Below are 26659 nucleotides of genomic sequence, written 5' to 3'. Positions count from 1 at the left end.
CAAATATGTTTTACAGTAGGTATTTTCTGCATATGCATCCTTCTTTCGACGCCAAACCCACTGCTGTTTTGCGTGGACAAAGACCTCTATTTCCGTCTCATCTGACCATAGCACCCGGTTCCAATCCAAGTGCCAATGCCTTTTAGCAAACTCCAGGCATTTCCATTTATTGGTTGCCCTCAATAAATAAATTAATCTGGCAACCCTTCCAAAGAGCCTATTGGCATGAAGGTGGTGTCTAATTGTAGATTTGGAAACTTGGTGACCCCAAGTTCTGTAATTCTCCAACTGTGGCACTTTGATTTTTCTTTGCCTCAAGAACCACTTGCCACTACCAGTCTAGTTTACCACTGTGCCAGTGGTTTTAAAATTCTTAAAGGTGCAATATGCAGAAATCGTGCCGCCATATCCTGGTTGCTAAAATTCTAATAGTTCGCCTAATTTCAGTTTGTGACAAAACAATAAAGTATAGTATAGAGAATCATTGTACCATCTAAACCAGGGTTCTTCAATTCCGGTCCTGGAGGGCCGAAACACCTCTGTTTTTCATCCTCTCCTTCTAATCAGGGGCTAATTCAGACCTGGGACACCAGGTGAGTGCAATTAACTACCAGGTAGAAATAAAAAACAGAAGTGTTTCGGCCCTCCAGGACCGGAATTGAAGAACCCTGATCTAAACCGTTGTGAAATATATTTTCAATAACCAATAATATTGTATTTTCAGCTGTTTGAAGCTGTTGTACATAACCGAAAGTAAAAGACGCAAAAACAAATTTAAGAACAGGAAGATTAGAAATAGCGCACATAGAACAGATCTACCGATTCTTAGACTTGCTTTCAATGAGATGGACAGATCTACAACTCCTATTTCTATGTGAATTTGGACGGGGCGCCCAAAAAGTTACATATTGCAGCTTTAATTATTGCCCACATTTTATTTAGCTGTTTTTTTTTTTTTACCAATTGTGTTACCTCGTTTTTATACCCCAGTGAAACAGCAAGCCATGGAAGGCCACAAAACAGTTCCTTAAACTGAGATTAATTTAAAAAAGTAGAATGTTAATGCAGATTACATTTTGTTTGTTTTTATTTATAAGAATATTACCTTTTTTATTACTTTTTTTATTACTTGTTAAGCACAATCTCTTTCTCTGAGCAAATGTATTAGTATAAAATAGGGCTGTCAAACAGAATTTCCTCAAATTGAGCTGTTATTTAAGATTTGTTATTCAAGTTGCATTACAGGAATATTGATGTATTGATTTTGTCCAAAGTAACAGTAGCAAAATCTGGTAAATTGATAAAGCACACTTTCTTTAACCTCAATGTCAACATGTTTTGACATCGCATTGTTGTTTTTAGTTGTATAGATTATGTATTTTGGATGTTTTCAGTGTAATTTGAACACTTTCAGACTATGCGATTCTTTGAAAAAAAATATGACAACTAATATGACAATTAACTTAAGTTAACTGATTAACTCTGACAGCCCTAGCATAAATATAATTTCCCAATTTTCTTGCATACAATTAGGGCTGGCACAATTATCGTATAATCGTGTAACTGACAATTATGGACAGTAACCGTGAACAAACCAAAATAAAGATTGTCTTTATACATTAATTTTAGGAGAAGGGGGATTCAACTTTATATGTAAATATATATAGTTTACCCAATAGCAGTTTTTCATTTTAATATGAAGTTGGTCAACTTGGTAAACATTTTACGAACAGAATGGCAGGGTCGGCATGAGAAGCTTCATTTCCAAAAGTTCCAAGCAGTTAAAACCATACATTTTTGAGACGGGTGTAACCAAAGCTGTGTTGTATTCATTAGATATGTCGTAGCATTTTTTCAAAGATGCATTACAAGCTTAAAACATTTTAACAAAAATGACAATTATGACAATAACCATGGCCTTATGCATGATAATTAATCCTTACCCAAAATTCCATAATCATCACAGCCCTACATACAATATAGTTTAGTATTTGTATTATTTTGGATGTGGCTGTATGTCTTATTACTGAAGCTGATCCATTTTTCCATGCCAAGACAGTTAAATCCACAGAAACTTGGATTCCTGGCTAACTTTGAGTGTTTTCTCTCTCTCTCTTCTCAGCTGTGTGTGACATTGGCTCGGCCTCCTTCAAGTATGACATGCGGAGGCTAAGTGAGATCCTGGCCTTCCCCAGAGCCTGGTACCGCCGTAGCATCGCCAGACGCCTCTTTCTGGGAGACCAGACCATCAACATGCCAACAGGTAAACACACACCTCCTTGATAGGCCTTTGCACACTTATGGCTCCATTTTCCTCATGCAATAATTGATCAACATTTTTACTCTGTTCCCTTTCAATCTCCAACTCTGCTAATGTCGGTCCCTTTAAAACAGTATGCATTTTTTCCCAAACCTGTGTTTACATTTGAAAATGTGCCCTTTACCCTCGACCTGCTTCTCTCCTCCAGCCTCAGGTCCTGCCACCCCGGACTCTGTAGAGAACATGACCCAGCACCTGTCACCAGAATCCAGCCGTAAAGCCTACTGGAGGACCTGGGATGGTAGCACTGGGCAGTACATGCCCCAGTCCCCCAACGTGTTCTCTGACCACTCCACTGGGAGCAACATGTCCCCCGGGGGCCTGTCCTCCCACCTCAAGTCCCCGGCCCCCGGACGCACCAGAAGCGTCTCTGATTCCTCCGCCCCTAGAAGAGGTACCAGCTCAAAAATTAGTGCTCAACAGCATCGAGGAATGACACTATCTGATTAAAGCGGTGTTAATGCTGGTTATTTTAGCATAGTGTGGAGATTATTTTCACAACCTTCAATTAAAATGCAGTAGGAATGATGAATGAATACTATATCCCTCATTAAGACTTGAGCTAGTTTATACTCTTTGACACTTTTAGATTAGGAATAACTCTCTCTAATTTAGACAAATAGCTATGGGTAGCATGCCGTTACATCATACATTTCCCTTCCATACAGATTCTGTGACCAAGACGTCCACGCCGTCGTTCAATAAAAACGGTAAGGCAGCCGGCCCCCTAGGGACCCCGTGGGAGACACTAGTGGTGTTCGCCATCAACCTGAAACAGCTCAACGTCCAGATGAACATGAGCAACGTCATGGGCAACAACACGTAGGTCTCCCTTTTTCTCCTCCCAGTAAACACACTATACTCTACTCCAGGGCTCTCCAACCCTGTTCCTGGGGAGCTACCGTCCTGTAGGTTTTCGCTCCAACCCCAGTTGTAACTAACCTGATTCAGCTTATTAGCTAGCTAATTCTAACAATCAGGTGTGCTAGATTAGGGTTGGAGTGAAAACCTACAGGACAGTAGCTCTCCAGGAACAGGGTTGGAGAGCCTTGCTCTACACTCTTGGGGCCAGTTTCCAGTACACATATTTAGTCTATTCCTTCTAATACATACCAGCACATTACTTAATGTGTATATCTGCAAGGGTAAAAGTTCTCTGTCACTGCAATGGATTTCCATCATATGGATTCTGGAGAGGCAATATTCCCAAATAAATGTTTTTTTCAAATATTTAATTTTCTCTGTTACGCTGTGTGCACTGAACTGATGTGCATGATTGTTGATATCACTCCGATGTTCAGATGAAGGGAATTAAATCATCTATAATGCACACCACAGCAGCCCTCAACTCAGACACCGGTGTTTATTCTACTGTAACTGCTGGCAAAGTAATTCAAAGCCTATACTTTATCACTCAGGATGTAACTTTCCCGTTCTACTATTTTTGCCATGTAATGTTATTCAAACAAAATCAGACAACCCCATAGTAGAATAGTTTACCTGTTTACCTAGTCTGCTTGTTGTATGTTCTATGTGAGATAAATATTCCTCACGAGGCGCATTCAAGTTGCGAGAGCAATCAATGCACAACAATTCTTAGTGCAATCACGGGAAAACACTTTTGAAAGCAGTTTTGGCATGTGCTAAAAAAAAAAGGGGATCCCAGTTTTACATTGCTATTATTTCTCTACTCTAAATTTTGCGTGTTTGTAATCATTTTACAAATGCAGTTTTACAATCAGAGTTTCAAGCATGGTTTAGGCACAGCTACGCAACAGAGCTCTTAAAAGGGGCAATGTCGTCTTAAAAGGGCAGTGAAATTTAAAAAATAACTTGTTTAAAAAAATTCTAAAGAATAAATAATGGAAAAGTGGTGCGTGCATATGTATTCACCCCCTTTACTATGAAGTCCCTAAATAAGATCTGGTGCAACCAATTACCTTCAGAAGTCACATAATTAGTTAAATAAAATCCACTTGTGTGCAATCTAAGTGTCACATGATCTCAGTGTATATATATACACCTGTTCTGAAAGGCCCCAGAGTCTGCAGCACCACTAAGCAAGGGACACCACCAAGCAAGCGGCACCATGAAGACCAAGGAGCTCTCCAAACAGGTCAGGGACAAAGTTGTGGAGAAGTACAGATCAGGGTTGGGTTATAAAATAATATCAGAAACTTTGAACATCCTACGGAGCAGCATTAAATCCATTATTTAAAAAATGGAAAGAATATTGCACCACAAAAAACCGGCCAAGAGATGGCCGCCCACCAAAACTCATGGACCAGGCAAGGAGGGCATTAATCAGAGAGTCAACAAAGAGACCAAAGGGGGCCAGTATGAAAAATGTATGCACTCACTAATAGTAAGTCGCTCTGGATAAGAGCGTCTGCTAAATGACTAAAATGTCAATTGGATCACTAAAACTTTTATAGTCCCATGTAGCTCAGTTGGTAGAGCATGGCGTTTGCAACGCCTGGGTTGTGGGTTCATTTCCCACGGGGGACCAGTATGTATGGACCAAATGTATGCACTCACTAACTGTAAGTCGCTCTGGATAAGAGCGTCTGCTAAATGACTAAAATGTAATTAACCCTGAAGGAGCTGCAAAGCTCCACAGCGGAGATTGGAGTATCTGTCCATAGGACCACTTTAAGCCGTACACTCCACAGAGCTGGGCTTTACGGTAGAGTGGCCTGAAAAAAGCCATTGCTTAAAGAAAAAAATAAGCGAACACGTTTGGTGTTCGCCAAAAAGGCAAGTGGGAGACTCCCCAAACATATGGAAGAAGGTACTCTGGTCAGATGAGACTAAAATTGAGCTTTTTGGCCATCAAGGAAAACGCTATGTCTGGCGCAAACACAACACCTTCTATCACCCTGAGAACACCATCCCCACAGTGAAGCGTGGTGGTGGCAGCATCATGCTGTGGGGATGTTTTTCATCGGCAGGGACTGGGAAACTGGTCAGAATTGAAGGAATGATGGATGGCGCTAAATACAGGGAAATTCTTGAGGGAAACCTGTTTCAGTCTTCCAGAGATTTGAGACTGGGACGGATGTTCACCTTCCAGCAGGACAATGACCCTAAGCATACTGCTAAAGCAACACTCGAGTGGTTTAAAGGGAAACATTTAAATGTCTTGGAATGGCCTAGTAAAAGCCAAGACCTCAATCCAATTGAGAATCTGTGGTATGACTTAAAGATTGCTGTACACCAGCGGAACCCATCCAACTTGAAGGAGCTGGAGCAGTTTTGCCTTGAAGAATGTGCAAAAATCCCAGTTGCTAGACGTGCCAAGCTTATAGAGACGTACCCCAAGAGACTTGCAGCTGTAGTTGCTGCAAAAGGTAGCTCTACAAAGTATTGACTTTGGGGGGGGTGAATAGTTATGCACGCTCAAGTTTTCAGTTTTTTTGTCTTATTTCTTGTTTGTTTCACAATGAAAAATATTTAGCATCTTCAAAGTGGTAGGCATGTTGCGTAAATCAAATGATACAAATCCCCAAAAAATCTATTTTAATTCCAGGTTGAAAGGCAATAAAATACGAAAAATGCCAAGGGGGGTGAATACTTTCGGAAGCCACTGTATAGACCATGCATAAGCTATATGCATGGTCCAATATGTTAAGATAATTGTAACATAATTTTTACCAATATGTTATTGGGCCTGTTTCTGGAGGTGTAAATACTTTTTTTTTTTGTTGTCAGCATCAGTTTAATTTAATTACTTTTGGAGTAGAATATCCTTTTAAAAAGTCACCAGAACTGAGCTTCTCAGTCCTTTTAAATAAATATTATCCAGGGGAGGACCCCTGAATCCCTAAGCAAGGGAACTGGAATTGGTCAGTTTATACATGTACAAAATGATCATCTTTCCTTTAAAACCTCTTAGATGTAAAGACCCCTGTTTAGAGGACCTGCGTGGTTCTGGTACCGGTTCCGACCGACATTTTCACTTATAAATCTGTGGACACCGTCGATCAAAATGGCTTGCATTGAGCGATAGCCCATGTTCCCATGGACGTAGGATGTGAAATCTGAAACCACTTGAAGCTGGGAGGTAACTCCTACCATTTCATTCGCTCTTCTGACTGTCCATCAACTCCTGGCTGAACCCTATGTCACAGCCACTGACAAAGCACATGCCTGCAATCTTTACATCCTACCGCAGCAGGAGCAAGTGGTAGCACATTCAGAGATTGATTTATAGGCGTTAATCTAAAATAATTCATAGATTTTAAACAAAAAGCACTTTGTTTGTCATTGACAGACAAGATTAATATGACATTTTAGTCATTTAGCAGACGCTCTTATCCAGAGCAACTTAGTGTGTGCATACATTTTTTCAATATGAGATGACAATGGGGTCAGACGTTTTGATCAAGAGAGACCTTTAGAAAATATGCACATTTTCTCTAACACTAAAAATACAAATATGTATTTTACAGTTATAAGGAAGGTGAAATATTATAGTTTTATAATTTGATTATACTATATTTAGAAAGTATATAAGTCATTTCAAACCTTATTCATACAATACAGTTTTGTTGAATTGTAAATACATATAAAATATTTCATATTTTTATCATATTTGTACTGTGTACTTGAGCTTGTGTCCTCAAGTGACTACATCTCAGCAATTTACAGTACATTCGGAAAGTATTCAGACCCCTTGACTTTTTCCACATTTTGTTATGTTACAGCCTTATTCTAAAATGCATTAAATTGTTTTTTCCCCTCATCAATCTACACACAATACCCCATAATGACAAAGCAAAAACAGGTTTTCAGAAATGTTTGCTAATGTATTATAAAATAAAAACTGAAATATTACATTTACATAAGTATTCAGACCCTTTACTCAGTACTTTGTTGAATCACCTTTGTCAGCGATTACAGCCTCGAGCCTTCTTGGGTATAACGCTACTAGCTTGGCACACCTGTATTTGGGGAGTTTCTCCCATTCTTCTCTGCAGATCCACTCAAGCTCTGTCAGGTTGGATGGGGAGCGTTGCTGCACAGCTATTTTCAGGTCTTTCCAGACATGTTCGATTTGGTTCAAGTCCGGGCTCTGGCTGGGCCACTCAAGGACATTCAGAGACTTGTCCCAAAGCCACTCCTGCGTTGTCTTGGCTGTGTGCTTAGGGTCGTTGTCCTGTTGGAACGTGAATTTATGCTCCAGTCTGAGGTCCTGAGCACTCTGGAGCATGTTTTCATCAAGGATCTCTCTGTACTTTGCTCCTTTACGCTTTCCCTCGATCCTGACTTGTCTCCCTGTCCCTGCCGCTGAAAAACATCCCCACAGCATGATGCTGCCACCACCATGCTTCGCCGTAGGGATGGTGCCAGGTTTCCTCCAGACGTGACGCTTGGCATTCAGGCCGAAGAGTTCAATCTTGGTTTCATCAGACCAGAGAATCTTGTTTCTTATGGTCTGAGAGTCTTTAGGTGCCTTTTGGCAAACTCCAAGCGGGCTGTCATGTGCCTTTTACTGAGGAGTGGCTTCCGTCTGGCCACTCTACCATAAAGGCCTGATTGGTGGAGTGCTGCAGAGATGGTTGTCCTTCTGGAAGGTTATCCCGTCTCCACAGAGGAACTCTGAAGCTCTGTCAGAATGACCATCGGGTTCTTGGTCACCTCCCCCGATTGCTCAGTTTGGCCGGACAGCCAGCTCTAGGAAGAGTCTTGGTGGTTCCAAACTTCTTTCATTTAAGAATGATGGAGGCCACTGTGTTCTTGGGGACCTTCAATGCTGCAGAAATTTTTTGGTACCCTTACCCCAGATCTGTGCCTCAACACAACCCTGTCTCGGAGTTCTACGGACAATTCCTTTGACCTCATGGCTTGGTTTTTGCTCTGACATGCACTTTCAACTGTGGGACCTTATATAGACAGGTGTGTGCCTTTCCAAATAATTTACAATAATTTGAACTTACCACAGGTGGACTCCAAACAAGTTGTAGAAACATCTCAAGGATTATCAATGGAAACAGGATGCACCTGAGCGCAATTTCGAGTCTCATAGCAAAGGGTCTGAATAGGTTTTTCTGTTTTTTATTTCTAATAAATTAGTAGATTGCTAAGATTTTATTTAATCCATTTTAGAATAAAGCTGTAACGTAACAAAATGTGGAAAAAGTCAAGGGGTCTTAATACTTTCCGAATGCGCTTTATAACTATTTTTACCAGAAAGGTGAGATTTTAACCTTTCTTGGAGTGTGCAGCATTACTAATTATTGTTTATGGCCCCCTCATGATAAATAATTACTTTGGGGGATTACATTTTTGATTTACACATAGTTACATTTAACTGGTTTAAGTCACGATGGCCATGACTTTGTTACATGAAAGGGGAGGTTAACTTGGCCCCAGACAATCGATCTGAGATCGACTTTAATGGGATTTATTTTTGCTTTAACCCCTGTATCTGAAAACCTATTAAAAAACGGAACAATTCTACAGTCGTGGTCAAAAGTTTTGAGAATGATACAAGTATTGGTCTTCACAAAGTTCGCTGCTTCAGTGTTATGAGATATTTTTGTCAGATGTTACTATGGTATGCTGAAGTATAATTACAAGCATTCCATAAGTGTCTTAGGCTTTTATTGACATTACATTAAGTTTATGCAGAGTCAATATTTGCAGTGTTGACCCTTCTTTTTCAAGACCTCTGTAATCCGCCCTGGCATGCTGTCAATTAACGTCTGGGCCACATCCTGACTGATGGCAGCCCATTCTTGCATAATCAATGCTTGGAGTTTGTCAGAATTTGTGGGTTTTTGTTTGTCCACCCGTCTCTTGAGGATCGAACACAAGTTCTCAATGGGATTAAGGTCTGGGGAGTTTCCTGGCCATGGACCCAAAATGTCGATGTTTTGTTCCCTGAGCCACTTAGTTATCACTTTTGCCTTATGGCAAGGTGCTCCATCATGCTCGAAAATACATTTGTCATCACCAAACTGTTCTTGGATGGTTGGGAGAAGTTGCTCTCGGAGGATGTGTTGGTACTATTCTTTATTCATGGCTGTGTTCTTAGGCAAAAATGTGAGTGAGCGCACTCCCTTGGCTGAGAAGAAACCCCACACATGAATGGTCTCGGGATGCTTTACTGTTGGCATGACACAGGACTGATGGTAGAGCTCACCTTGTCTTCTCCGGACAAGGTGTTTTCCGGATGCCCCAAACAATCGGAAAGGGGATTAATTTGAGAAAATGACTTTACCCCAGTCCTCAGCACTCCAGTCCCTGTACCTTTTGCAGAATATCAGTCTGTCCCTGATGTTTTTCCTGGAGAGAAGTGGCTTCTTTGCTGCCCTTCTTGACACCAGGCCATCCTCCAAAAGTCTTCGCCTCACTGTGTGTGCAGATGCACTCACACCTGCCTGCTGCCATTCCTGAGCAAGCTCTGCACTGGTGGTGTCCCGCAGCTGAATCAACTTTAGGAGACGGTCCTGGCGCTTGCTGGACTTTCTTGGGCGCCCTGACGCCTTCTTCATAACAATTGAACCTCTCTCCTTGAAGTTCTTGATGATCTGATAAGTGGTTGATTTAGGTGCAATCTTACTAGCAGCAATGTCCTTGCCTGTGAAGCCCTTTTTATACAAAGCAATGATGACGGCACGTGTTTCCTTGCAGGTAACCATGGTTAACAGAGGAAGAACAATGATTTCAAGCACCACCTTCCTTTTAAAGCTTCCAGTCTGTTATTCTAACTCAATCAGCATGACAGAGTGATCTCCAGCCTTGTCCTCGTCAACACTCTCACCTGTGTTAACGAGAGAATCACTGACATGATGTTAGCTGGTCCTTTTGTGGCAGGGCTGAAATCCAGTGGAAATGTTTTTTTGGGATTAAGTTCATTTTCATGGCAAAGAGGGACTTTGCAATGAATTGCAATTCATCTGATCACTCTTCATGACATTCTGGAGTATATGCAAATTGCCATCATCAAAACTGATGCAGCAGACTTTGTGAAAATTAGTATTTGTGTCATTATCAAAACTTTTGACCACGACTGTACATATAACCCTTAACAAAAGCAATATTCCAAACATTGAAATATTGCTGTTGACACAAACGATGCCTCCTAGAAAGCAGATGTTAATTATTCATGAGGAGGTGGGTGGAACTGTTTCCCTTTGCTCTTGTTTACCTCTAGTTGGACCACCAGTGGGCTGAAGAGTCAGGGTCGTTTGTCAGTGGGTAGTAACCGAGACCGAGAGATCAGCATGTCCGTGGGCCTGGGTCGCTCCAAACTGGACTCTAAAGGTGGCGTGGTGGGGGGCAACATAGATGTCAACACCCTGGAGATGGTCTGTAAGTACAGGGACGGGGAATAAGGTATTAAGCCACTGGCCTGTACTGTTTACTTTTTGTGCAATTCCAAATAGATTGTGCTCTAGCCTCGGGTCTTGGCATTTAAATGATGAACAGAACTCTAAGTTAAACATCCCTGTCAAATGAGTAGAACTTGAGATCTCTCTGCCGCACCTAACAACACATATTTGTTTGTTGAAGCACACATCTCGGAGCACCCCAACCAGCAGCCCAGCCATAAGATCCAGATCACCATGGGCTCCACGGAGGCCCGTGTGGACTACATGGGCTCAAGCATCCTCATGGGCATCTTCAGCAACGCCGACCTGCAGCTCCAGGATGAGTGGAAGGTTAACCTGTGCACTGTGGAGACCAGCCTATCAGAGAAAAGGTAAATAAACTAGCCTAGCCTACTAGAGAAAATGTATAGCCAAAACCCCTGTGGCTACATTCTTGTCTGTTCTTATTTTCTGACCATTTCTGCTCTTCTCTTTCTCACTCACTCTCTCCCTCCTCTTCTCTTTCTCATCTCTCTCCCTTCCTCCTCTCTTTCACCTCTCCTTTTACCTATCCTTCCCTCACTCCAGTGAGATCTTTGTCCACGGGGACTTGCAGTGGGATATCTTCCAGGTGATCATCTCGCGCTCCACTACCCCCGACCTCATTAAGATCGGGATGAAGCTGCAGGAATTTTTCACCCAGCAATTTGACACCAGCAAACGAGCGTTGTCCACATGGGGTCCAGTCCCCTACCTGCCCCCGAAGGCGCCGGTCATCAACATCGAGAAAGGCGCTGCAGAGCTTTGTAAGTATCCATTATTACGGAGTTCCTGGGTTCAAGTAAAATGGACTGGTTTCGATCGGAATGCTCTTTCCCCTGCTCCTCCCCTTTCCTCTGTCTCTTTTTCGTCCCTCTCCTTCTATCGTCATTGCTCCTTCTCACTCTCGTCATTGCTCTCTTTCCCAGACATGGATGCAGCCCACCATCGTCACTGGCCTGGGGTTCTGAAGGTGATCGCCGGATGCCACATCTCCCTCTTCCAGATGCCACTCCCAGAGGACGCCGTGCAACTGGGTGGCTCCATGAGTCTCCATGGCAACCACATGACCCTGGCCTGCTTCCACGGGCCCAACTTCCGCTCCAAGTCCTGGGCCTTATTCCACCTGGAGGAGCCCAATATAGCCTTTTGGACTGAGGCTCAGAAGATATTGGAGGATGGTAAGGCTTTCAAGGGACAGAGAGGGGGGTGGGGGGGTGGGCAAAAGCAAGTCCCCAAAATACCTCTAAGCTCAACCTATTTTTTTTATCCAATCAGGCTCCACTGATGACTCCACCTATATCGTGCAGACGTTGGATTTTCATCTGGGTCACAACACCATGGTAACCAAACCCTGCGGAGCACTAGAGAGCCCCATGGCCACCATCACCAAAATCACCCGTCGCCGGCACGAAAACCCCCCACACGGAGTAGCCACGGTCAAAGAGTGGTTCAACTATGTGACTGCCATGAGGAATGAGGGTAAAGGCTACTAAATTTTACCAATGTCATATACAAGGTCTACTGTTTCCCTTGACCCAATATATTCAAGACGCCTGCCTCATTCTAATGTATCCTGTTCCCCAGAGCTGAACCTCTTGCGGAACGTGGACGCCAACAACCCAGAGAGTGGGGCTGCCGCCAAGAGTTCCAGCCTGCTAAGCAGCTTCCGCGGCTCGTCCAGCTACAACCATGAGACAGAGACCATCTTTGCCCTACCCAGGATGCAGCTGGACTTCAAGTCCATCCACGTTCAGGATCCAGACGAACCCTCCTTGACTGGTAGGCTCAGTTGGTATTCGGTCCACCAGTATGAACAGACCACAATTAGTAATGGTACAGTGGGGGAAAAAAGTATTTAGTCAGCCACCAATTGTGCAAGTTCTCCCACTTAAAAAGATGAGAGAGGCCTGTAATTTTCATCATAGGTACACGTCAACTATGACAGACAAAATGAGGATTTTTAATGAATTTATTTGCAAATTATGGTGGAAAATAAGTATTTGGTCAATAACAAAAGTTTCTCAATACTTTGTTATATACCCTTTGTTGGCAATGACACAGGTCAAACATTTTCTGTAAGTCTTCACAAGGTTTTCACACACTGTTGCTGGTATTTTGGCCCATTCCTCCATGCAGATCTACTCTAGAGCAGTGATGTTTTGGGGCTGTCGCTGGGCAACACGGACATTCAACTCCCTCCAAAGATTTTCTATGGGGTTGAGATCTGGAGACTGGCTAGGCCACTCCAGGACCTTGAAATGCTTCTTACAAAGCCACTCCTTCGTTGCCCGGGCGGTGTGTTTGGGATCATTGTCATGCTGAAAGACCCAGCCACGTTTCATCTTCAATGCCCTTGCTGATGGAAGGAGGTTTTCACTCAAAATCTCACGATACATGGCCCCATTCATTCTTTCCTTTAAACGGATCAGTCGTCCTGGTCCCTTTGCAGAAAAACAGCCCCAAAGCATGATGTTTCCACCCCATGCTTCACAGTAGGTATGGTGTTCTTTGGATGCAACTCAGCATTCTTTGTCCTCCAAACACGACGAGTTGAGTTTTTACCAAAAAGTTATATTTTGGTTTCATCTGACCATATGACATTATCCCAATCCTCTTCTGGATCATCCAAATGCACTCTAGAAAACTTCAGACGGGCCTGGACATGTACTGGCTTAAGCAGGGGGACACGTCTGGCACTGCAGGATTTGAGTCCCTGGCGGCGTAGTGTGTTACTGATGGTAGGCTTTGTTACTTTGGTCCCAGCTCTCTGCAGGTCATTCACTAGGTCCCCCCATGTGGTTCTGGGATTTTTGCTCACCGTTCTTGTGATCATTTTGACCCCACGGGGTGAGATCTTGCGTGGACCCCCAGATCGAGGGAGATTATCAGTGGTCTTGTATGTCTTCCATTTCCTAATAATTGCTCCCACAGTTGATTTCTTCAAACCAAGCTGCTTACCTATTGCAGATTCAGTCTTCCCAGCCTGGTGCAGGTCTACAATTTTGTTTCTGGTGTCCTTTGACAGCTCTTTGGTCTTGGCAATATTGGAGTTTGGAGTGTGACTGTTTGAGGTTGTGGACAGGTGTCTTTTATACTGATAACAAGTTCAAACAGGTCCCATTAATACAGGTAACGAGTGGAGGACAGAGGAGCCTCTTAAAGAAGAAGTTACAGGTCTGTGAGAGCCAGAAACCTTGCTTGTTTGTAGGTAACCAAATACTTATTTTCCACCATAATTTGCAAATAAATTCATTAAAAATCCTACAATGTGATTTTCTGGATTTTTTTTTCTCAATTTGTCTGTCATAGTTGACGTGTACCTATGATGAAAATTACAGGCCTCTCTCATCTTTTTAAGTGGGAGAACTTGCACAATTGGTGGCTGACAAAATACTTTTTTCCCCCACTGTATATATTTAGGGGCAACGTTGTTGTTGAAGTCCACTTCCATTGTCCTCCAAGATTTGTTCAATATTTTTGTCATTTTCAGTTTTCTCCCATTTAATATATCTTTGTTGGAATGACACTATTGTTTCCCCTCTGTTTCAGACTCCAACAGTAAGCCCAAGGTGGAGTGCAGCGTGGTGACTGAGTTCACCGACCACATATGTGTCACCATGGACGCCGAGCTCATCATGTTTCTGCACGACCTGGTCTCTGCCTACCTGAAGGAAAAAGAGAAGGGTGAGAGCACCTGAAATGTAAACAGCAGCAGCACATTATGTGTAGCAAACCAGAACAATTAACTGTACTTTACATGATAACTTTATAAATACTGAACTAAAATATAAACGCAACATGCAAGAATTTCAAAGATTTTACTGAGTTACAGTTTATATAAGGAAATCAGTCAATTGAAATACATTAATTAGGCCCTAATCTATGGACTTCACATGACTGGGAATACAGATATGCATCTGTTGGTCAAAGATACCTTAAAATAAAAGTAGGGGCGTGGATCAGAAAACTAGTCAGTATCTGGTGTGACCACCATTAGCCTCATGCAGCACGACACATCTCCTTCGCATAGAGTTGATCAGGCTGTTGACTGTGGCCTGTGGAATGTTGTCCCACTCCTCTTCAATGGCTGTGTGAAGTTGCTGGATGTTGGCGGGAACTGGAACGCTGTCGTACACGTCGATCCAGAGGATCCCAAACATGCTCAATGGGTGACATGTCTGGTGAGTATATAGGCCATGGAAGGACTGGGACATTTTCACAATTCCAGGAATTGTGTACAGATCCTTGCAACATGGGGCCGTGCATTATCATGCTGAAACATGAGGTGATGGAAGCGGATGAATGGCACGACAATGGGCCTCAGGATCTCATCACAGTATCTCTGTGTTTTCAAATTGCCATATATAAAATGCAATTGTATTCGTTGTCCGTAGCTTATACATGCCCATACCATAACCCCACCGCCACCATGGGACACTCTGTTCACAACGTTGACGTCAGCAAACTGCTCGGCCACACGACGCCATACACGTGGTCTGCGGTTGTGATGCCGGTTGGATGTACTGACAAATTCTCTAAAACAAGGTAGAAAAATTAACATTCAATTCTCTGGCAGGTGGATGGATTATCTTGGCAAAGAAGAAATTCTCACTAACAGGGATGTAAACTAATTTGTGCACAAAATTTGAGATAAATAATATTTTTGTGCATATGGAACATTTCTGGGATCTTTTATTTCAGCTCATGAAACATGGGACCAACACTTTACATGTTGCGTTAAAATGTTTGTTCAGTGTAGATATGTACTTTCACTGATAACTTTATATAGAAAAAAATAGCAATGTATGTACAACTAAAATATAATTAAAGCTGAATTAAAGGTGCTCTTTGTTTTAGGAACTAATAGTCATAGAAGAACAAGGAGAACCAAGGCACTCTTTATAGTTTTACACAAACTCTCTCTCTCTCTCTCTCTCTCTCTCTCTCTCTCTCTCTCCCCCCGGTCTGCAGCCCTTTTCAACCCCCGGATCTTTGCCACTCGGCCAGGCCAGAAGAGCCCGACGGCCCTGCATGATGAGAACTCCACAGACAAGGACAAGGAGGAAGGCATCAACTACACCACAGTAGACTGGAGAGAATTCATGTGCAACACCTGGCACCTGGAGCCCACGCTCAGGTAAACCAGTCCCAAGCCCTCAGACCCTTATAAGAATAATATATGCCACTGTGCAGACACTTTTATCCAAACTAACAATACAGTATATTTGTAGTATGTGTATGCGATCCCTGTGTTTTGTGACTCCTTAACCCCTCACCTGTGCATTTCAACTACTCCATAAGCTCACTTTTAGGCCTATACCCTAAACGTAAACCGGTTTGTCCATACATCTGAGGTTTCTTGACTCAGTCTTAATTATCACTTTCCATAGGCTCATCTCCTGGACGGGACGGAAGATCGATCCTGTCGGCGTGGACTACATTCTGCAGAAGCTAGGCTTCCACCACGCAAGGACTACAATTCCCAAATGGCTCCAGAGGGGGGTGATGGACCCCCTGGACAAGGTCCTCTCTGTCCTCATCAAGAAACTGGGCACGGCCCTGCAGGACGAGAAGGAGAAGAAGGAGAAGAAGGAGAAGATGGGACGAGACAAAGAAGAGCACTAACTCCAACACCCATATGTTCTAACACGACACTTTAAAAGCTGGAGGTCAGACAGTAAATCCTCAACGAACAAAACACTGGATAACTGGAAACACAGGATATTTCCTTGACTACTGTGCATTTGTCATAGGCACATTTACCGCTAAGCCGTGTTAATTTAAGCATAGATGTTTACTGTAGTGCATGCCACTATGGGTTTTGACTGAAAGTTTTGCACTGTTTATGTATATTTTGAACAAAGTAGTAAGTGAAGTCTTATTTGGCTGCTTAAAATTATAACCCTGAAAATATCCAACGTGGATTATATGCTATACATGCTTTGTATGGTGTTATCAGAACAAATTGAAGTCATCATTTATTATCCTTCTTTTGAGGTTCATTAACTTTTTCTGAGGGGAGGGTACTTCAAAATCATTGCCTGTGCTTTGTTTCCAATGGAACAAACATATGGTAAAGTTGGAAAGAGGAATTTCATCAGTTCTTCTAAACGTTTTTTTGGAGAAGATGGTTCCTATTAACAAAAAAGCATTGGATGGTTCAGATCCAAATATAAAACATGTTATAAGATGTATTGTAATGATAAACAATGGTTTATATTTTTAAATCTTAATTTAATGGGTATCTGAAATGTATAGTCTATAACCCATGTGAGCTGGGTGTGTCAAGCCTGTTTTTTTTTTATATGTGCAATAGACCAGTGTATATAAAATAACTGTGAATTTCTTAAATGTGTTGATTTCTTAACATAATAAAATCATTGCCATCCAATTTTACACTAACTTCATTGTCTTATATAGCCTACTGACAGAAGTTGTGATGCTCTCTAAAAATGCTTTACCTTGGTTTCTGAGCTCATTCCACACTAAGTATTTAAACTTTTGAAAAATAATCCAGTGGCTTTGATCCAGATCTTTGTATCAGCATTACTAATTTCACTACCTCAATCTTAGCTCCTGTGGCACTCACATCCCCTCATTGTGAGGCAAGTTCCCATTTGTTTAATGCTGTGCATGTTTTGCATTTTTGATGGTGCGTTGGTGAGGAAGGAGCAGACTGTGGCAGAAGAAAGAGATGGAAAAGGTGGACTTGCTTTGTGATGTCGACTGATATTGCTGCACAGTATTACCTGGGCCTCCAATAACTGTGTGTGTGTGTGTGCGAGAGTGAGAGAGAGAAAAAAGTTATACAATACTCAAGACCTCTTGTGGGTTCTGTTCAGACTATCCTGCAGATATTTTGCTACAGTCATGCAATCTGTGTAGTGAATAGTGGAACCATCAGTACAAAAGGGAAAATCCGATTCCAGGCAAATAGTGAAGCAAATATTTGTGGCCAGCAGATGGAGTCGAAATTCAGCTGTTTGAGTGGAACGCATCCTTTGCTCAAGGAGGATAACACCAAATCAAGCCACACCTTAACCCCCTATGGTACTCTGACGCCAATACATGAACAGAGACATGACTTAGGTAGGGAAATTGGGAACCTGTCTAAATAAGTAAAGCTAGTGATATTTAACAACTACGAAGGGACTCAATCCCTCAATCTTCTGATGCAGAATCAGACATCTTATCAATTAGGCCATGCGGTCTGTTAAAGGAAAATTCCACCCCAAAACTATATTTTGGTATTTGTTTCATTAGTCCATTGTTGACATAGTCCCAAACTGTTTTCAAGATATGTAACTTTCAGAAATCATTCGGGGCTAATTTCTGTATTTCTGTATTTTGAAAGTGACATATCTTGAAAACTTGATGGCTGACAAGAAGGGAAATTGACTAAATGAGGACAGCTAGTTAAATTAAACAACCACAAAGGGACTCGAAACCTAAATCTTTTGATTCAAAGTCAGACACCTTATCCTACACGGTCTGTTCAGATACATGCTATATCTTTTGTAGAGAATTTTTCTAACTAAGTAACACCAGTAGATCTATGGTCCACAAAGGGACTCAATCCATCAATCTTCTGATCGTGAATTATATGCCTTATCCATTAGGCCACGTAGTCTGTGTTTTTTGAGCGTACCTAACAATATTCTAAATTTCTTTCCCAGCAACAAGAGATGTCTTAGGTCCGGAAATTGGTATCCTGTCTAAGAAAGGAAAGCTAGTGAAATTAAACAGCCACGAAGGGACTCAAACCCTCTACCTAATGCTTTGAAATAAGACACCTTATACATTAGGCCACGCAGTCTCTGATTATTCAACCTACATAACAATATACTTCCTTTTGCTGGTAACAAGATACATGGTTTATGTAGGGAAAGTGTCTAAATATGGAAAACTAGTGATATTTAACAACTACTAAGAGACATTATCACTCAATCTTCTGATGCAGAATCAGATGCCTTATCGATTAGGGCACGCAAACTGAATAACAAACCTACATACCAATATCCTACCTTTTCCCAGCAGCAAGAGACATGTCTTATGTAGGGAAATTGGGAACTTATCTAAATGAGGAAAGCTAGTGATTTTTAACAACTACAAAGAGACTCTATCGCTCAATCGTCTGATGCAGAATCAGATGTCTTATACATTAGGCCACGCAGTCTGGGATTATTAAAATGTAGTAACGATCTCCTACCTTTTCCAGGCAACAAGAAACATGTCTTATTTAGGGAAATTGTCTAAATAAGGAGAGCTAGTGAAATTACACGGCCACGAAGGGACTGGAATACTCAATAATATGATTCAACGACAGACCCCTTATTCATTACGCTGCGCCGTCTACTCTTAAGTACCATGTATGACATTGTACAACCTTTTCTTTGCAAAAAAGGAAAGGGCTTATGTAGGGGTTTTGGAAACCTGTCTAAATAAGTACATATCAAGACCAGGAAGGGACTTGAAATCTCAATCTTCTGTTCTGGAATCAGACACCTTATCCATTAGGCCAAACAGCCTTTGAATGTCCAAACGACACAACAATGTCCTACCTTTTTACTGCAACAACAGACATCTCTTATGTAGGGAAATTGGGAACATGTCTGAATGACGAAAGCTAGTTATATTTAACAACTACGAAGGGACATTATCCCTCGATCTTATGATTTGAAGTCAGACGCCTTATCCATTACACCATGCAGTCTGTGATGAATAAAACTCCATACCTATGCCCTACCTTTTCCGAGCAACAAGAGACGTCTTACGTAGGGAAATTGGGAACCTACCTAAATGAAGAAAGCTAGTGATACTTAACAACTACGAAGGGACTCTTTCCCTCAATCTTCTGATGCAGAATAAGACGTAATATCCCTCAGGCCACGCAGTCTGTGATTATTAAACCTACATTAATATGTCCTACCTTTTCCATGCAACAACAGATATGTCTTATGTAGGGAAAGGAGAACCTGTCTAATTGAATAAATTACAAGACCACGAAGGGACTAAGTCAGAGCCCTTATCCATGCCAACTACTCCTATGTATCATATATGACATTGTAGTCATTTACATTTTGCATACTGGCCCCCCGTGGGAATCGAACCTACAACCCTGGCATTGCAAGCGCCGTGCTCTACCAACTGAGCTACAGGAGGCCCTACAACCTTGTACAACCTTTTCCTTGCAAAACAGGACAGTTTTTATGTAGGGGTTTTGTAAACCTGTCTAAATAAGTATATATAAAGACCATGTGAAGGAAAGTTTATGTTTGTGTGTATCAGATCGTACACAGATTGTATGTTGAGCATAAATACTGCTTTTCTAATAACCAACTCGGTTGGGTTCATGCAAGTGACTGATTGATTGTGCAAGGGAGGAATACTCACTATCGCTGTATAAGCAATTAGGCAGTACGCCCAGAACATTGTTCTGGGATTCAAGAGGAGTATTTCAGTTTCAAGGTCTCAGCTTTGAGAGAAGAAGCCTTGTGAGGTATCGGTCAGTTACATGCAGGGGTCAGTCACATGCAGGAACCAACGTTAATAATGAATAAAGAATAATTTAAATCATGCTTACATGACTTGTTTGTGTAGCAGTTTATAAGTACTGAAAGGGAATGGCCTTTTCAGAGTTTTCATCAAGCTTGGATTGAGTTTGTGAACGTCTCCGGCCGTGATAATAAAGATTGATTCATTTACATTGAGTTTAGTCTTTAGTGGTGAATTTCCAAGACAACTACAAAGGGACTTGAACCCTCAATCTTCTGAGCTGGACTCAGACACATTATACATTAGGCCACACAGCCTTCAATTTAAAAAAAAATACATAACAATGTCTTACCTTTTCCAAGCAACAAGAGATGTCTTATTTAGGGAAATTGGGAACATGTCCAAATAAGGCAAACAAGTTAAATTAAACCACCACGAAGAGGTTCGAACGCTCAATCTTCTAATTCAAAGTCAGACACCTTATCCATTAGGTCACAAGGTCTACAGCTATAATGACAATGTACAACCTTTTCTTTTTAAAAAAGGACAGGCTTTATGTAGGGATTTTGGAAACACGTCTAAGTTAGTATGAAGAGACTATCACTAAATTGCCTGATGCAGAATGACGCCTTATCCAGTAGGACACGAGGTCAGTGATTATTAAACCTACATAACAATGTCCTACCTTTTCCAAGAAACAAGAGACATGTCTTAATTAGGGAAAATGTCCAATTAGGGCAAACTAGTGAAATTAAACAACCACTAATGGACTCGAACCCTCAATTTTCCAAGTTGAAGTCACACACCTTATCAATTAGGCCATGCAGTATGTGTTAATTGAACCTAAATAACATTTTCCTACCTTTTTCAAGCAAAAAGACACGTCTTATTTACTGAAATTGGGAAGATGTCCAAAAAAGCAGAACAAGTGAAATTAAACAACCACAAAGGGACTCGAACCCTCAATCTTTTTGTTCAAGTCAGACACCTCATCCATTAGGCCATGCGGTCTTCTCCTGTGTCTCCTATATGACAATGTAAAAACTTTTCTTTGCAAGAAAGGACAGGTTTTATGTAGGGATTTTAGAAACCTGTCTGAACAAGTATATATAAAAACCTGAAAGGGACTTGAACCCTCAATCTTCAGATCTGGAATCAGACACCTTATCCATTAGGCTACACAGCCTCTGATTGTCAAAAAAATAATAATAACAATGTAGGTGTAATGATGTCATGTCATAGTATTGTGTGGACCAGGGGAGAGTTAGTGGATAAGTGGTTTGGTGCCACAGAGTCTGAATTCCTTATGTCAAAGGAGATTACTGATGTTGATCTTAGCATAATTGATGGACTGGATATAGTGACAGGGGTAAAGGGTAATAACATCAAAGAAAGGGAGTGCCCATGGAGGTTTACCAGATGGTCGTGAAGAGACTTCTAACAGAGTGTATATATAGAGAGAGTGGATCTTTGTTCTGGAGGTAGGAAGATGGCAGAGGCAGGGCTATGTCTGCTATAACTAACCATGGTACCATATTAAATATCTTATATGAACTCCTCATCAAAAGTGTCTAAGTACATCCTTACATTCGTAATCACTTGATACCCTAGAAACTCATCATAACAGATTGGCATCTAAACGAACAGGATGCAGTTTACAGCCAAACTAACAGGTAAGCAGACTTTCATTTCTTGGATTATTTCAAATTCTGCTTATCTGTGGTGAAGCTCAGCTGTAACAAACTTTTGAAATGCAATATTTTAAAGGGGGACGATGAGTGGTATTGAGTTATTTAGTGAGATGTAAGGATAATTATCAAATTAGACAATAACATGGTGCTATGATTCAAAAACAGGGTGTGTTAAGAGTAATGAGTACAAAGACAAAAGAGAATACAAGAGAGATGTGTTGTATCATCATGGAATAAGTCATGAAATAAGAGAGATGTGTTGTATCATCATAAAATAGGATCTATAATGTGTTGTATCATTATGAAAAGGATCGCAGATGTGTTGTATCATCATAAAATAGGATCTATAATGTGTTGTATCATTATGAAAAGGATCGCAGATGTGTTGTATCATCATAAAAAAAGATCTATAATGTGTTGTATCATTATGAAAAAGATCGCAGATGTGTTGTATCATCATAAAATAGGATCTATAAGGTGTTGTATCATTATGAAAAATATATTCTAATGTTCTTTGATGTGTTGTATCATCAGTAGATTTGAATACCTTGGTTAGGAGAGAATTAGTATTTTGTGAATTACTCAAAAACGGCCAGGAGAGGGAGCCAATGCAATGTAACATATTGAATCATAGCACCAAAACAACAAATAGGAACAACATTTTAATACAGATCAGGATGGGGATTTTAATTTAAGTATTTATTACTAATATTGCATGAACTAATAGTAGTAATGAATGGCCAGCTTAGTAGACCGATATCTGGAAAAACAGTCACCATTAAGAGTAAAGTGGAGCGTCATTTAACTCGAAGAGAGAAACGGGAAATGACGAAATTATTACAGGCAAATCCCCATTTAGAATAAGTATTTTGTAAAAGTAATGTAAAATTAAGTAATTGAATGGGACAACATGGGCTATCTTATGAACAAAGAGCAGAAGGTAATTTGAATCTGAGGGGTGCATAATAAGTTCTAAAAATTGGTATAATAATTTGATATAAGTTTGGATAAGAAGTTACGATATATAACATAATTAATTCATAGAATATCAAGGAGTGGTATGGAGATTGTGAGGTTATTTTAGAGAGTAGTAGAAAGGTCTGTATTTTCTGGACAGGCAGGGCAGTGTCCGGGAAATTACAGTCTATTTTTTTGGTCCGCTGGGAAAATGTTTGAAGAAGTGATTTGTGTCGATTAAGAATGGTTAAAAACACCACGAAGGGATTCTTTGATGTGAGTACCTAGAAGTTTCTAACGTTATATATGTATTAACTTGCTCACCCAAACGTAGACGTACGTCATGGGTGGAGAAAGTAATTAATATGGGTTTTCTAAGTTTGTATCGTTGTTGGATCATGTGATAGAGATAAGGTTCAAGGAATAAACTGACCATAAGTAATGTGGTTATAGACGTAACGTATAATATAGTACAAAGCCAATGAATGGTTTCCATTGAACTAATTATCAGGGTAGAGCTAAGGTAGTGAAGTGAAGGAACTTCATTTTGTATCAGAGGGTAAGATGACAAACCATTATAATTGAGCTATATGTGGGATTTTTTGTCATTTCAATGGCATAGAGTAAAATCTGTATTTATGAGTGTAATTCAACTGCTGGTATGTGTTACTTGAACGGATACTACAAAGTCCGTATTGCCCAGCGACAGCCCCGAAACCTGAAGGATCTGGAAAAGGTCTGTATGGAGGAGTGGGCCAAAATCCCTGCTGCAGTGTGTGCAAACCTGGTTAAGACCTACAGGAAACGTATGATCTCTGTAATTGCAAACAAAGGTTTCTATACCAAATATTAAGTTCTGCTTTTCTGATGTATCAAATACTTATGTCATGCAATAAAATGCAAATTCATTACTTAAAAATCATACAATGTGATTTTCTGGATTTTTGTTTTAGATTCCGTCTCTCACAGTTGAAGTGTACCTATGATAAAAATTACAGACCTCTACATGCTTTGTAAGTAGGAAAACCTGCAAAATTGGCAGTGTATCAAATACTTGTTCTCCCCACTGTATGTAGGATGCATTGGGGTGATATGAAGAACATGTCTAGATAATTGAATGTTCTTTGACCATTTTTTATTATTATTATTAAATTCTATAGTTTGTTTAAACAACAGTGAGTTATGCAGACAGTTCATTAATTCTAAAAACGATCATCTGTTTATGGTATGTTGAACAATGGGAGATAGTTGTTACTATTAGGCTGATGGATTAAGTAAACATTTGGTGTAAGTTATTAAACGATAGGTTTATATTTTAAAACATCAATGCAACAGGTTGAGATTATTAAATTACTAGAAAGGGGTTATAGGTTTATATTAGAAGGTGTAGAGAATTTAATGAAACGTGGTATTATCTAGTGTCTTCTGAGTGGGAGTTTTCTTTTCCAGGCTTGATGGAAGTCTACTATAGTATTATGTTAAGGGGAAAGTAGGAGACAACGTATCAAACAGATTTTTAAATAGATGCCTGGGATAAAATATCAAGACTTACTTACGCGTAGTACGTGATTGTATTGGCTAATGAATGAAATATGAGATTTACAGGGGTGACAGGAACAATAGAAGGGGAAACAGATATTTCCTATGTTGTTGATCAAGTAAACGATAATGGATAATTTGATATGAGATCACATGGAGCAGATTTAGGGGTTCAATAATCATTGTGAGATTTAAAGAGGATATGGTCTGAAGGGTAATCAATTAAAAATAATCATCATTATCCTTCCAGTTCAATTCATAGCTTTTCATGCAACAAGAGCAGTCTCTTATTTAGGGACATTGGGAACATGTCCAAATGAGCTTAGCTGTTGAAACTAAATGACAGCGAAGGGACTCGAACCCTCAATCTTCTGATTCGAAGTCAGACGCCTTATCCATTAGGCCACAAAGTCTGTTCTACCAAGTCCTATAAAATATTGTATAACCTTTGCTGTACAACAATAGACGTAGCGAAATTGGGAACCTTTTACAATGAGGAAAGCTAGTCATATTGAACAATTACAAAGAGACATTATCCCTCAACCTTCTTTCTTGAAGTCAGACACCTTATCCATTATGCCACGCAGTCTGTATTAATAAACCTCCATAACAATGTTCTTCCTTTTCCAGGCAACAAGAGATATATCGTATGTAGGGAAATTGGAAAGCTATCTAAATGAGGAAAGCTAAGGATATTTAACAACTACGAAAGGGACTTTATATCTCAATCTTGTGAAGCAGAATCAGAAGCAATATTTCTCAAGCCTCGCAGTCTGAGATTATTAAAGCTATATAACAATGTCCTAGCTTTTCACGCAACAAGAGCAGTCTCTTATTTAGGGACATTGAGAACATGTCCAAATGAGCTTAGCTGTTGAAACTAAATGACAGCGAAGGGACTCGAACCCTCAAACTTCTGATTTGACTTCAGAAGCCTTATCCATTAGGCCACGCAGTCTGTTCTACCAAGTCCTATAAAACATTGTATAACCTTTGCTGTACAACAATAGACGTAGCGAAATTGGGAACCTTTTAAAATGAGGAAAGCTAGTCATATTGAACAATTACAAAGAGACATTATCCCTCAACCTTCTTTCTTGAAGTCAGACGCCTTATCCATTATGCCACGCAGTCTGTATTAATAAACCTCCATAACAATGTTCTTCCTTTTCCAGGCAACAAGAGATATATTGTATGTAGGGAAATTGGAAACCTATCTAAATGAGGAAAGCTAAGGATATTTAACAACTACGAAAGGGACTTTATATCTCAATCTTGTGAAGCAGAATCAGAAGCAATATTTCTCAAGCCTCGCAGTCTGAGATTATTAAAGCTATATAACAATGTCCTAGCTTTTCACGCAACAAGAGCAGTCTCTTATTTAGGGACATTGAGAACATGTCCAAATGAGCATAGCTGTTGAAACTAAATGACAGCGAAGGGACTCGAACCCTCAAACTTCTGATTCGAAGTCAGACGCCTTATCCATTAGGCCACGCAGTCTGTTCTACCAAGTCCTATAAAACATTGTATAACCTTTGCTGTACAACAATAGACGTAGCGAAATTGGGAACCTTTTAAAATGAGGAAAGCTAGTCATATTGAACAATTACAAAGAGACATTATCCCTCAACCTTCTTTCTTGAAGTCAGACGCCTTATCCATTATGCCACGCAGTCTGTATTAATAAACCTCCATAACAATGTTCTTCCTTTTCCAGGCAACAAGAGATATATCGTATGTAGGGAAATTGGAAACCTATCTAAATGAGGAAAGCTAAGGATATTTAACAACTACGAAAGGGACTTTATATCTCAATCTTGTGAAGCAGAATCAGAAGCAATATTTCTCAAGACTCGCAGTCTGAGATTATTAAAGCTATATAACAATGTCCTAGCTTTTCATGCAACAAGAGCAGTCTCTTATTTAGGGACATTGGGAACATGTCCAAATGAGCTTAGCTGTTGAAACTAAATGATAGCGAAGGGACTCGAACCCTCAATCTTCTGATTCGAAGTCAGACGCCTTATCCATTAGGCCACACAGTCTGTTCTACCAAGTCCTATAAAATATTGTATAACCTTTGCTGTACAACAATAGACGTAGCGAAATTGGGAACCTTTTAAAATGAGGAAAGCTAGTCATATTGAACAATTACAAAGAGACATTATCCCTCAACCTTCTTTCTTGAAGTCAGACGCCTTATCCATTATGCCACGCAGTCTGTATTAATAAACCTCCATAACAATGTTCTTCCTTTTCCAGGCAACAAGAGATATATCGTATGTAGGGAAATT

General features: G+C 40.5%; 1 protein-coding gene and 2 non-coding genes across 13 annotated transcripts in view; 1 reads left to right on the top strand and 2 right to left on the bottom strand.

Annotated features, from left to right (window-relative positions):
• LOC121539417 (transmembrane protein KIAA1109 homolog) overlaps nucleotides 1–17076 on the top strand; it is a 142994-nt gene extending 125918 nt beyond the window's left edge. For all 11 annotated transcript variants that reach the window (XM_041847908.2, XM_041847901.2, XM_041847903.2 and 8 more), the window contains 12 exons: nucleotides 2123–2263; nucleotides 2469–2714; nucleotides 2989–3142; nucleotides 10482–10639; nucleotides 10841–11030; nucleotides 11227–11444; nucleotides 11607–11858; nucleotides 11956–12159; nucleotides 12265–12459; nucleotides 14230–14364; nucleotides 15652–15817; nucleotides 16071–17076. In XM_041847908.2, the coding sequence (XP_041703842.2) occupies nucleotides 2123–2263; nucleotides 2469–2714; nucleotides 2989–3142; nucleotides 10482–10639; nucleotides 10841–11030; nucleotides 11227–11444; nucleotides 11607–11858; nucleotides 11956–12159; nucleotides 12265–12459; nucleotides 14230–14364; nucleotides 15652–15817; nucleotides 16071–16305 (2294 nt within the window). In that variant the 3' untranslated portion in view covers nucleotides 16306–17076. The remainder of the gene's footprint in view (nucleotides 1–2122; nucleotides 2264–2468; nucleotides 2715–2988; nucleotides 3143–10481; nucleotides 10640–10840; nucleotides 11031–11226; nucleotides 11445–11606; nucleotides 11859–11955; nucleotides 12160–12264; nucleotides 12460–14229; nucleotides 14365–15651; nucleotides 15818–16070) is intronic.
• An 8716-nt stretch (nucleotides 17077–25792) lies between these two features.
• trnar-ucg lies at nucleotides 25793–25865 on the bottom strand. Its single transcript has one exon. It is a non-coding gene; the product is annotated as a tRNA-Arg (tRNA).
• A 472-nt stretch (nucleotides 25866–26337) lies between these two features.
• On the bottom strand, nucleotides 26338–26419 carry trnar-ucg. Its single transcript has one exon. It is a non-coding gene; the product is annotated as a tRNA-Arg (tRNA).
• Nucleotides 26420–26659: the final 240 nt, after the last annotated feature.

This window comes from Coregonus clupeaformis, chromosome 25 (assembly GCF_020615455.1).
Source record: "Coregonus clupeaformis isolate EN_2021a chromosome 25, ASM2061545v1, whole genome shotgun sequence".
Taxonomy (NCBI): domain Eukaryota; kingdom Metazoa; phylum Chordata; class Actinopteri; order Salmoniformes; family Salmonidae; genus Coregonus; species Coregonus clupeaformis.
The sequence above is the reverse complement of the archived record's forward strand: the minus strand, read 5'-3'. Positions and strand labels throughout refer to the sequence as shown.